This window comes from Ranitomeya variabilis, chromosome 7 (assembly GCF_051348905.1).
Source record: "Ranitomeya variabilis isolate aRanVar5 chromosome 7, aRanVar5.hap1, whole genome shotgun sequence".
NCBI lineage: Eukaryota > Metazoa > Chordata > Amphibia > Anura > Dendrobatidae > Ranitomeya > Ranitomeya variabilis.
In genome coordinates this window covers 241,765,847-241,778,824 of record NC_135238.1, presented here as the reverse complement: position 1 = coordinate 241,778,824, position 12,978 = coordinate 241,765,847, and the positions used below count along the sequence as shown (strand labels likewise).

Genomic DNA, 12,978 nt, shown 5'->3' with positions numbered 1-12,978 from the left:
GGGCGGTGCAGAGTGGGTGGTACAGGGTGGACGGTACAGGGTGGGCGGTGCAGAGTGGGTGGTACAGGGTGGGCGGTGCAGAGTGGGTGGTACAGGATGGACAGTACAGGGTGGGCGGTGCAGAGTCGGCGGTACAGGGTGGGCAGTGCAGAGTGGGCGGTACAGGGTGGGCGGTGCAGAGTGGGTGGTACAGGGTGGACAGTACAGGGTGGGCGGTGCAGAGTGGGTGGTACAGGGTGGGCGGTGCAGAGTGGGTGGTACAGGGTGGACAGTACAGGGTGGGCAGTGCAGAATGGGTGGTACAGGGTGGACCGTACAGGGTGGGTGGTAGAGGGTGGGCCGTGCAGGGTGGGTGGTACAGGGTGGGCGGTACAGAGTGGGTGGTACAGGGTGGGCGGCACACAGAGTGGGCGGCAGAATGGGCGGACTGTACAGGGTGGGTGATACAGGGTGGACCGTACAGGGTGGGTGGTACAGGATGAAGACATGTTGTTAAAGGCTCAAAAAAATGTGTTCGGCGGCCATACAAGGTGGGCCGGTACACAATGGACTGTACAGGGTGGGCCGTATATAGTGGTCCGCTCCCGGGAGAAAGTGAAATTTATTCCTTCCAGGAGCTGCCATTCGATACTCACAGTGTCCTGAGCAGGGTCTGAGGCCGCTGCTTTCACTGTACGGAGAGGGGACTAAGGCCGTTGCTCACTATGTAATGAGCCGTGACTGTAGTAGCACCGGCACTGTGTAATGAGCGGTGACTGTAGCCGTGTCTGCACTGTGTAATGAGCGGTGACTGTAGCCGGGTCTGCACTGTGTAATGAGCGGTGACTATAGCCGTGTCTGCACTGTGTAATGAGCGGTGACTGTAGCCGTGTCTGCACTGTGTAATGAGCGGTGACTGTAGCCGTGTCTGCACTGTGTAATGAGCGGTGACTGTAGCCGTGTCTGCACTGTGTAATGAGCGGTGACTGTAGCCGTGTCTGCACTGTGTAATGAGCGGTGACTGTAGCCGTGTCTGCACTGTGTAATGAGTGGTGACTGTAGCCGTGTCTGCACTGTGCAATGAGCGGTGACTGTAGCCGTGTCTGCACTGTGTAATGAGCGGTGACTGTAGCCGTGTCTGCACTGTGTAATGAGCGGTGACTGTAGCCGTGTCTGCACTGTGTAATGAGCGCTGACTATAGCCGTGTCTGCACTGTGTAATGAGCGGTGACTGTAGCCGTGTCTGCACTGTGTAATGAGTGGTGACTGTAGCCGTGTCTGCACTGTGTAATGAGCGGTGACTGTAGCCGTGTCTGCACTGTGTAATGAGCGGTGACTGTAGCAGTGTCTGCACTGTGTAATGAGCGGTGACGGTAGCCGTGTCTGCACTGTGTAATGAGCGCTGACTGTAGCAGTGCTGGCACTGTGTAATGAGCGGTGACTGTAGCCGTGTCTGCACTGTGTAATGAGCGGTGACTGTAGCCGTGTCTGCACTGTGTAATGAGCGGTGACTATAGCCGTGTCTGCACTGTGTAATGAGCGGTGACTATAGCCGTGTCTGCACTGTGTAATGAGCGGTGACTGTAGCCGTGTCTGCACTGTGTAATGAGCGGTGACTGTAGCCGTGTCTGCACTGTGTAATGAGCGGTGACTGCAGCAGTGTCTGCACTGTGTAATGAGCGGTGACTGTAGCCGTGTCTGCACTGTGTAATGAGTGGTGACTGTAGCCGTGTCTGCACTGTGTAATGAGCGGTGACTGTAGCCGTGTCTGCACTGTGTAATGAGCGGTGACTGTAGCCGTGTCTGCACTGTGTAATGAGCGGTGACTGTAGCCGTGTCTGCACTGTGTAATGAGCGGTGACTGTAGCCGTGTCTGCACTGTGTAATGAGCGGTGACTGTAGCCGTGTCTGCACTGTGTAATGAGCGGTGACTGTAGCCGTGTCTGCACTGTGTAATGAGCGGTGACTGTAGCCGTGTCTGCACTGTGTAATGAGCGGTGACTGTAGCCGTGTCTGCACTGTGTAATGAGCGGTGACTGTAGCCGTGTCTGCACTGTGTAATGAGCGGTGACTGTAGCCGTGTCTGCACTGTGTAATGAGCGGTGACTGCAGCAGTGTCTGCACTGTGTAATGAGCGGTGACTGTAGCCGTGTCTGCACTGTGTAATGAGCGGTGACTGTAGCCGTGTCTGCACTGTGTAATGAGCGCTGACTGTAGCAGTGCTGGCACTGTGTAATGAGCGCTGACTGTAGCAGTGCTGGCACTGTGTAATGAGCAGTGACTGTAGTAGCACTAGCACTGTGTAACGAGCGGGACTGTAGCAGCGCCGGCATTGTGTAATGAGCGATGACTGTAGTAGCACCGGCACTGTGTAACGAGCGGGACTGTAGCAGCGCCGGCATTGTGTAACGAGCGGTGACTGTAGCAGCGCCGGCATTGTGTAATGAGCGGTGACTGTAGCAGTTCTGACACCGTGTAATTAACCCCATATCTACAGGTTAATAACATTACCCAATGTGACCCTGGTCCTTCACTGTCATTTGTAAAAAAAACCCCAAAACATGAAACCCAAATAAAACAAAGGACCATCATTCCATAATTCCATCACGCAGACCACCCAAGAATATATATCTACAGTATATTCCACGTCGCAGTCCCCCCCACTACCATGCATCCCACTCACCATTGAGGAAGTCTCGCTGGGTTTCCAACACCTGGCTGATGTCCTGCACCCAGGCCTGCTTGATTTCAGAGTTGGCCGCCTGGAGAATGACCCTCTCAGAGGTGTCTCTGCTCATCAAAGCAAACTTACAGGGATCGTTGTCAACATTTTCTTCCAAGACAAGATAATTCATCTGTGAAAGGAGAAACAATATGACCCCCAAAGCTGTGAGATCAGGAGAAGAGATGCAAAGTGCAAAATGAGTTGCAAAATGTGAGAGAAAAAGTGCAGAGATTGAAAACCTAATAAGTTGTACAGAAAGTGAGAACAGGAGAGGAGGTGCGGAAAATGAGAACCTAAGAAGGTGTACGGAGAGCGAGAGGTGGTGCAAAGAGCAAGAGAGGAAGAGGAGGTGTGGAGAGCGAGAGAGGAAGAGGAGGTGCGGAGAGCGAGAGAGGAAGAGGAGGTGCGGAGAGCGAGAGAGGAAGAGGAGGTGCGGAGAGCGAGAGAGGAAGAGGAGGTGCGGAGAGCGAGAGAGGAAGAGGAGGTGCGGAGAGCGAGAGAGGAAGAAGAGGTGCGGAGAGCGAGAGGAAGAGGAGGTGCGGAGAGGAAGAGAGGAAGAGGAGGTGCGTACAGCGAGAGAGGAAGAGGTTGTGCGTACAGCGAGAGAGGAAGAGCAGAAAGTGAGAGAGAAAAGAGGAGCAGAAAGCGAGAGAGGGAGTGGAGATGCAGAGACCGAGAGGAGGTGAGAAGAGGTGCAGAAAGTGAGAACCTAAGAAAGTGTATGGAGAGCGAGAGGAGGTCCGGGAAGTGAGAACTTAAGAAGGTGTACGGAGAGCGAGAGTGCAGAGAGCAAAAGCAGGAGAGGAGGCGCAAAGAGCAAGAGAGGAAGAGGAGGCGCATAGAGCAGAGAATGAAGGTGCGGAGAGCGAGAGGGGAGACGCGGAGAGCGAGAGGGGAGACGCGGAGAGCGAGAGGGGAGACGCGGAGAGCGAGAGGGGAGACGCGGAGAGCGAGAGGGGAGACGCGGAGAGCGAGAGGGGAGACGCGGAGAGCGAGAGGGGAGACGCGGAGAGCGAGAGGGGAGACGCGGAGAGCGAGAGGGGAGACGCGGAGAGCGAGAGGGGAGACGCACAGAGCGAGAGGGGAGACGCACAGAGCGAGAGGGGAGACGCACAGAGCGTGAGGGGAGACACTACAGAGCGAGAGAGGAGACGCACAGAGCGAGAGGGGAGACGCAGAGAGCGAGAGGGGAGACGCAGAGAGCGAGAGGGGAGACGCAGAGAGCGAGAGGGGAGACGCAGAGAGCGAGAGGGGAGACGCAGAGAGCGAGAGGGGAGACGCAGAGAGCGAGAGGGGAGACGCAGAGAGCGAGAGGGGAGACGCAGAGAGCGAGAGGGGAGACGCAGAGAGCGAGAGGGGAGACCCAGAGAGGAGACGCAGAGAGCGAGAGGGGAGACGCAGAGAGCGAGAGGGGAGACGCAGAGAGCGAGAGGGGAGACGCAGAGAGGGGAGACGCAGAGAGCGAGAGGGGAGACGCAGAGAGCGAGAGGAGAGATGCAGAGAGCGAGCGAGGAGGTGCAGAGTGCAGAAAGCGAGAGCGAGAGAGGAGGTGCAGAAAGCGAGAGAGGAGGTGCAGAAAGTGAGAGAGGAGGTGCAGAAAGCGAGAGAGGAGGTGGAGAAAGCGAGAGAGGAGGTGCAGAAAGCGAGAGCGGAGGTGCAGAAAGCGAGAGCGAAGGTGCAGGAAGCGAGAGCGGGAGAGAAGGTGCAGAAAGCGAGAGCGGGAGAGAAGGTGCAGAAAGCGAGAGCGGGAGAGAAGGCGCAGAAAGCGAGAGCGAAGGTGCAGAAAGCGAGAGCGGGAGAGAAGGTGCAGAAAGAGAGCGAAGGTGCAGAAAGCGAGAGCGAAGGTGCAGAAAGCGAGAGCAGGAGAGAAGGTGCAGAAAGCGAGAGCGGGAGAGAAGGTGCAGAAAGCGAGAGAAGGAGAGAGAAGGTGCAGAAAGCGAGAGCGGGAGAGAAGGTGCAGAAAGCGAGAGCGGGAGAGAAGGTGCAGAAATCGAGAGCGGGAGAGAAGGTGCAGAAAGCGAGAGCGGGAGAGAAGGTGCAGAAAGTGAAAGCGGGAGAGAAGGTGCAGAGAGCGAGAGAGGAGGTACAGAGAGCGAGTGAGGAGGTGCAGAGAGCGAGAGCAGGCAAAGAGGTGCAGAGAGTGGAGCGGAGGGGGAGGAGAGCGGAGAACGAGAGCAAGAGTGGTGGTGCGGAGAGCGACAACAGAGGTGCGGAGAGCAAGAGTGGAGAACAAGAGTGGAGGTGAGGAGAGCGGAGCAGAGAGCGAGAGTGGAGGTTTTTCGGAGAGTCAGAGCGGAGGTGCGGAGAGTAGGAGTGAGAGTGGAGGTTCAGATAGTGAGAGCAGAGTGAGAGCCTAATAAAAGTGTGCAGAGAACGAGAATGGGAGAGGAGGTGTGGAAACGGGAGAAGAGGTGTGGAGAACCTAAGATGGTGTGCGGAGAGCGAGAACCTAAGATGGTGTGCAGAGAGTGAGTTAGGGAGAGGAGGTGCGGAGAGCAAGAGAGGAGGTGCAGACAGCAAGAGCGGTAGAGGAAGTGCATAGAGCGATAGCGGGAGAGGAAGTGCAGAGAGCGAGATCAAAGGTGTGGAGAGCGAGAGCGAAGGGGCGGAGAGCGAAGGTGCGGAGAGCGAGAGTGTGGACAGCGAGAGTGTGGAGAGGAGGTGTAGGGAGTGAAATCCGATGGAGTAGGAGCCAAATCTCTCACCTTGATACCTCTTTTAAACATGTATCCCGGGGTGGAGGACCCTTTCCGGAGGAGTTCGCTAAAGATGACGATTTGCTCAAACAGGAAAACTCTTCTCTCCTTGGGTCGAGACTGTAGACCAGCTTCCTGCTCAATGACGAAGAACGTATCCTGCTGGAGGAGTTTACCCTGGGCTGTCAGCTTACCCTGGAGAAGAGGGTGGCACAGTTATGCCATTATAAGTATACGTACAGTTGTATGAAAAAGTGTTTGCCCCTTTCTGATTACCTTTTATTTTGCATGTATGTCACACTTAAATCTTTCATATTACCAAACAAATGTATATGCAAATTGCCTGTTCAGAGAAAAAGAGGAATTAAACTCTATAGCGCCACCTGTTGGAAGTAGCCAGAGCTGGTATGTCACTCTCTGTAAGGAGAAACGTTGCCCCTTAGACCCAAACAAATTAAAATATTCGACAAAGATAACACAAGTAATCACAAAATGCAGTTTATAAATAAAGGTCTTTATTATTAAAGGGAAAAAGAAATCCAAAGCTACAGCGCCCTGTGTGCGCAATGTGATTGCCCCTCTTTAAAACATAAATTAACTGCTGTTTATCATATATTTGGAAAGCTGAGTTCACATTCCCTAGCCACCCAGGCCTGAATACTGCCTCACTTCTCAATCAAGAAATCACTGAAATAGGACCTGCCTGACAAAAAGAAGAAGTAGTAGAAGTGGCTCCTCAAAAGCTAAATGTGTCGAGATTCAAAGAAATTCTTGAACAAAGTAATTGAGATCTATCAGTCTAGAAAAGGTTTTAAAGCCATTTCTAAAGCTTTGAGACTCCAGCGAATCACAGTGAGAGCCATAACACACAAATGGCAAAAACATGAAACAGTGGTGAACCTTCCAGGAGTGGCCGGCCGACCGAAATTACCCCAAGAGCGCAGCGACAACTCATTCAAGAGGTCACAAAAGACCCCACAACAACATTCAAAAAACTGCAGGCCTCACTTGGCTCAGCTAAGATCGGTGATCACAACTCCACCAGAAGAAAGACTGGGCAAAAATGGCTGCATGGCAGCGTCCCAAGAAGAAAACCACTGCTGAGCAATCAGAACATAGAGGATTGTCTCGGTTTTGCCAGAAAACATCTTGATAATGCCAAGACTTTTGGGAGAATACTGTGTGGACTGAGGAGACAAAAGTTTAACATTTTGAAAGGTGTACGTCCCAAAATATCTGGCTTAGAAGTAGCTCAGCATTTTAGAAAAGGAACATCAGTAAAGTATGGTGGTGGTAGTGTGATGGTCTGGGGCTGTTTAGTTGCTTCAGGACCTGGAAGACTTGCTGTGGTAAATGTAACCATGAATTCTGCCGTCTACCAAAAAATCCTGAAGATCCTGAAGGAGAATGTCCGGCCATCTGTTCATGACCTGAAGCGCACTTGTGTTATGCAGCACGACAATGGTCCAAAACACACCAGCAAGTCCACCTCTGAATGGCTTAAAAAATAAGAAATTGAGACTTTGGAGTGGTCAAATAAGGACCCCTGGACGAAGCACTTCATTGCGAAACGCGCGTCGGGTGTGGTGGACACCTGGACTCTTCACTGGAATTGGTAATATATGTTTAAACTGTTGAATTACTGCCTACCTCTCCGCATGCACTTTAGAATAACTGTCGCAATCTTGCAAGACCCCTGTCGGCCTTTATATGTACTTATAGACGTTAAATGTCTTCATTTCACACAGGCTTATTTGATTGGTGTGTCCTGTTTTACTGATTTTTTTTTTTTTTTTTTTTTTTCTATTATTATATACAGCACTCGCTCATCTACATTGTGTCCTTTTGCGAGTGGATAAGGCCTCTTTCACACTAGCGTCGTGCACTGCACGTCGCTATGCGTCGTTTTGCAGAAAAAACGCATCCTGCAAAATTGCTTGCATAATGCGTTTTTTCTCCATAGACTTTTATTAGTGACGCAGTGCGACGCATTGCCACACGTCGCAACCGTCGCCACCAAAAAACGTTGCATGTAACGTTTTTTGGTGCGTCGTCTGCAGCATTTCCAGCATTTCAGCGTCCGCCCCCGCACCTCACAATGGGGCAGCGGATGCGTTGAAAAACAGCATCCGCTGCCCCCGTTGTGCGGCGTTTCCACATTATGCGTTGGAGCGCCGCAACGTCGCATTGCGATGTGCAGTGCACGACGCTAATGTGAAAGTAGCCTAAGTGACAGTTATTACCCAGTATAGACTACCTTAAGATTGGTTATTTATATATTTATTACTTCCAGGTGTTTCCACCTCTTTTTTCCTTGTCCATTTGGCCCTCACCTGTTTATTTTCTTTGTTGTAGTACTACCAATCTTTTTTGGTCTTTTTTTTTACTCTTTTGTCATCATAAAATATTGGTTTTATCATGGTATTCCTTTGTGTGTAGCCTTTGTTTATAGGTGGTCATATTGAATCTATGGCTCTTATTTAGGATATATATATATAGGTGTTTTGGAGTGGCCTAGTCAAAGTCCCGTCCTTAATCTGACTGAGATGCTGTAATAACCTTAAAAAGGCGGTTCATGCTCGGAAACCTTCAATGTAGCAGAAATACAACAATTCTGCAAACATGAGTGGCCCAAATTCCTCCAGAGCATTGGAAAAGACCCATTGCCAGTTATCGCAAACGCTCGACTGCAGTTGTTGTTGCTAAGGGCGGTCCAACCAGTTATTAGGTTTAGGGGCAATCAGTTTTCACGCAGGGCCCTGGAGGTTTGGATTTCTTTTTCCCTTCATAATAAAGACCTTAATTTATAAACTGCATTGTGTGATTACTTGTGTTATCTTTGTATAATATTTACATTTGTTTGGTGATCGGAAACATTTAAGTGTGAAAAACATGCAAAAGAATAGGAAATCAGGAAGGGGCAAATACTTTTTCACACAATTGTACATAACAAAAGTGATTTACAGGTGGGAATTATACAAGACACTGTGCACCTCCACTGCTGTAGATTTCCCCTCTAAGAGCAGGGGGGCTCCAATATAATTATCGCTCTCTTTTTTGTTAACATTTTGGGAAATGACAGAAGTTCACATTTTACATAATTTGCGGCTGCTGTGAGCGACGCTTCAGGCACACGGGTCATAAGAGGCTTATAGGAAGGAATAACATTACACAATGGGAGCACACCCAGCCTGACTAACCATGTGCAGAGATGCTGCTTCCCCAACAAACCCGTCCTGCTGGCTCTAAGCCTCATCTCACAAGGCTGCTACTGGTCCACAAACAGCAGGGACCCTCAGTGGCAGAAACGACCTCACAGCCGAGACTAGGTGATCCACAAACTGCCATAAAAGGGGTGCTAATACTTATACAAACTAGCAGAGTTTTACTTTTCACCTCGAATCCCTGAAGCCTCCCCAGGTTCATCATGTCGTTGCAGCGTTTCGGTACAAGGCACATTAACTCCACGGCTTTCTGCGCAGGAGGAGATAAAATGGAGAGTGTTACGTCCCCTTCCCTCCGTCTTCACTGTAGTACTCTAATTCATGTAAAGCACTGAGAATGATGAGAGTTGTAGACTGTTCCCAGGGAATGGGATTCCGGGAGAAGAAAGTGCATTGGGGGTCCCTTAAGAACCAAGGACTTTCCGCCAAGACCCCAAAAATGACTCATGTCTAAGGCTGACATCAGAGCAGCTGACAACTTGTCATGTCCCGCGGGATGCAGTGGAGTAACACTCCCAGTTTTCAGTGCCCCGGACATCATACTCCTCTTCCTCCAAAGACGAGACCCACCTCAGTCTCCGTGCACTCCAGGCCGGCCTTCTGGCTGTATTTCAGAAAGTCCTGAAAAGAGAAGGCGGCTGTGAGTGTGGCCTCCGGTCAGCGGTGATCACTCTGCGGCACGGGCCGCTCTCACCTTCAGAAGCAGCTGGTACTTGGTGATCCGCTGGATCGGTTTAATCAGGAAGTCGCTGATGTTAAATCGCTGGTTAATTTCCTGCTTCACTTCCTGTAAAGAGAGAAATCGGACACAATAGCCATCCACGTACTGGATCCTGCGGACAGACCGCCGTCCTGCACCCCAGATGTACGAGATCAGGAGGCGTCCGCACAGAAGATTTACTCACAAGTCTCCAGATTCAGAGGAGCGGCCAGGACTCCGCTCTTTAGAACCCAGTGGTGGTGACAGCTTGTGAAAATACAGAATATGAGGGACGGTAATGATACATTGTATCCGGACCTTGGACCAGAGTGTATAAGGCGGGTGCCCAGGATCCAGAACTAGCAGAGCTTTGGATGCAGCGTACGGTCGCTATGTCCAAAGCGCTGCCGTCTACTGAACGCAGGTGAATCCTCTGATCACTGAATCGTGCGGATTCACGGCGACCAATACACTTTATTGATGTAATTTCTATTGCGGAGACTAGCGCCTCTGCGAGAGAAATCGACATACTGCAGTCTGGACAGACGCGCCACATGTCCGTCTCTGCGGGTGAGCCGCAGGCGTCTGTGGACACATGGTGGACATGGGATTTCTTGAAATGCCATCCACTATGCTGTAACATCTGAACGCAGCGTAAAACCCGCAGCAACTCTGGATCGTGGGCACATACACTTATACTTCAGAGCTTCACTCCCAATTCTGCAGATTCAGACAGAAAACGTCAGAGCGGGCTACATCTGTATATTATATGAGACGGGGATCAGTGATGAATCCGCCTCTGGAGAATGACTTCAGTAATGACTCTGAGGGTCTTTTCTTACCTCAAAGAAGGCGTCGTACTCTGCAACCACGTATTCCGAGCGTGGTTTATTCTGGCAGTAGACCACGTACATGTGCAGCTTCCGCTCCTGGATACAGAGAAACACTGACTATTACACACACAGAAGTGATGGCGTCAGGCTGATGCCTATGGCGGGGTCCGACCACACAGTGACACCCCGCTCCTAACGGCTGCCGCTCACTGAGCCGGCCACCCTGTGGTGGATCCAGTGACCAGGCCACGTTTATCACATCTCACACGTACATGTCCAGGAAGCGGCACACACTGCACTAATTGTATTTGTCATGGACATGTATATATCTACCTGTTCTATGTGTATTTACTGTATGTACTCCATGGCTTCTGTCCTGTCGGCTCCTGCAGTGATTTTACAGAACACAGGAGATGAATTGCCGGCTTTTCTTCAATCTATCTGTTATATATCTATCTATCTATGTGTATATATCTATTCTATCCTGTCACTCTGTGATTTTACTGCACGCGGCAGATGAATTGCGGCTTTTCTTCTATCTAAGTGATGTATGTATGTATTCTATGTGTATATATCTATCCTAAACTGTCACTCTGTGATTTTACTGCACGCGGCACATGAATTGCGGCTTTTCTTCTATCTAAGTGATATATATATATATATATATACATACATACATACATACATACATACACACACACACACGTGTGTGTCACTGACATCTGTATATCTATGTATTCTATGTGTATACACTCACCGGCCACTTTATTAGGTACACCATGCTAGTAACGGGTTGGACCCCCTTTTGCCTTCAGAACTGCCTCAATTCTTCGTGGCATAGATTCAACAAGGTGCTGGAAGCATTCCTCAGAGATTTTGGTCCATATTGACATGATGGCATCACACAGTTGCCGCAGATTTGTCGGCTGCACATCCCAAAGATGCTCCATACAAGGCAGGATGGATCCATGCTTTCATGTTGTTTACGCCAAATTCTGACCCTACCATCCGAATGTCGCAGCAGAAATCGAGACTCATCAGACCAAACAACGTTTTTCCAATCTTCTACTGTCCAATTTCGATGAGCTTGTACAAATTGTAGCCTCAGTTTCCTGTTCTTAGCTGAAAGGAGTGGTACCCGGTGTGGTCTTCTGCTGCTGTAGCCCATCTGCCTCAAAGTTCGACGCACTGTGCGTTCAGAGATGCTCTTAGGCCTACCTTGGTTGTAACGGGTGGCGATTTGAGTCACTGTTGCCTTTCTATCAGCTCGAACCAGTCTGCCCATTCTCCTCTGACCTCTGGCATCAACAAGGCATTTCCGCCCACAGAACTGCCGCTCACTGGATTTTTTTTCTTTTTCAGACCATTCTCTGTAAACCCTAGAGATGGTTGTGCGTGAAAATCCCAGTAGATCAGCAGTTTCTGAAATACTCAGACCAGCCCTTCTGGCACCAACAACCATGCCACGTTCAAAGGCACTCAAATCACCTTTCTTCCCCATACTGATGCTCGGTTTGAACTGCAGGAGATTGTCTTGACCATGTCTACATGCCTAAATGCACTGAGTTGCCGCCATGTGATTGGCTGATTAGAAATTAAGTGTTAACAAGAAGTTGGACAGGTGGACCTAATAAAGTGGCCGGTGAGTGTATATCTATCCTAAACTGTCACTCTGTGATTTTACTGCACGCGGCACATGAATTGCGGCTTTTCCAAGGAGATCTGTGTGTAAAAATTGGACAGCACTCCATGGTCCGAGTGCTGTGCAATTTTATTCTCGCACCCATTGACTTCTATTGTGGCATGTGATCCAATTTCCGATTACAATCACAGCATGCTGAGAGTTTTTCCAGTCCGATTGTGATCCGATCCAAGCTGGGAAAAAAACGCCGATGAACACACGATCCTAGAATGATATTGGCCCGAATGCAATCTGGTTTTCAGTTGGATTGCATTGGTCCGATTTCCTTGCAAGTGGGAATGAGCCCTTACACAGAGACTATGGCACTCCTATATTGTGCCCAATGACAATATCCCTCCCTGGTCTCCAATCTCACCACAAGCCGACACCAGACACTCGAAGCCCTGGTCGCTTCTCAATCTCATTACTCGTGGATGACACGGACAGAACAGAACATTCAGGGGAAGAATCCACTCACGTGCTTGATGAAAAGCTGGGCTAGCCGCTCCGGCTCCGGGAGACATTTCTGCAGCTCCCCAAGGAAAAAGCTGAGAAAGAAAAAAAACCCTAACATTTAGAGACAAGCCTGCGGGGTTCAGGGGGTTAAAATATTAGGCATTCAGAGATCATAAAGAGTTAGAGACCGGAGCGCCCATCTGGAGTCTCCAGACAGGGCTGTGCAAAAGTAACAGGCAGGTGAGGAAAAATGCTGCAGGGAAGAAAGCAATCAAACCTGGAAGGGTTAATAGATTAACTGTCAATTAGCAAAATGCAAATTGAATGAAGAAAAGAGAAATGTAATTCCCTCAGTGTCCGGTGACCGCCCGTCGCCTCCGTCATAAGTATCTGGTGACTGCCCATCATCTGCATTAGGCTACTTTCACACTAGTCCGTCAGTACGAGCAGTCGCAAACAGTCGGCCCGAAGTACCAACGGACGTTGTGCTAATTAATCACAACGTGGGCATCGGATGCAGTCTTACGACGCATTCGCTGCCCAGTGTGATGAGCGGGGAGGAGGGGGCCGAGTATCGGCCGCGCATGCGCAGTCGAAAATGGTGGACTCGACGCACAAAAAAAGTTACATGGAACATTTTTTTTGTGCCGACGGTCCGCCAAAACACGACGCATCCGTCGCACG

General features: G+C 50.2%; 1 protein-coding gene across 9 annotated transcripts in view; it reads right to left on the bottom strand.

Moving 5' to 3' along the window:
* Positions 1 to 12,978, bottom strand: part of KALRN (kalirin RhoGEF kinase) — a 396,845-nt gene that overhangs the window by 85,337 nt on the left and 298,530 nt on the right. For all 9 annotated transcript variants that reach the window (XM_077273324.1, XM_077273330.1, XM_077273322.1 and 6 more), the window contains 7 exons: positions 12,317 to 12,386; positions 10,167 to 10,253; positions 9,319 to 9,411; positions 9,195 to 9,245; positions 8,797 to 8,874; positions 5,410 to 5,595; positions 2,663 to 2,834 (listed from right to left, as the gene is read on the bottom strand). In XM_077273324.1, coding sequence (XP_077129439.1) covers positions 2,663 to 2,834; positions 5,410 to 5,595; positions 8,797 to 8,874; positions 9,195 to 9,245; positions 9,319 to 9,411; positions 10,167 to 10,253; positions 12,317 to 12,386 — 737 coding nt within the window. The remainder of the gene's footprint in view (positions 1 to 2,662; positions 2,835 to 5,409; positions 5,596 to 8,796; positions 8,875 to 9,194; positions 9,246 to 9,318; positions 9,412 to 10,166; positions 10,254 to 12,316; positions 12,387 to 12,978) is intronic.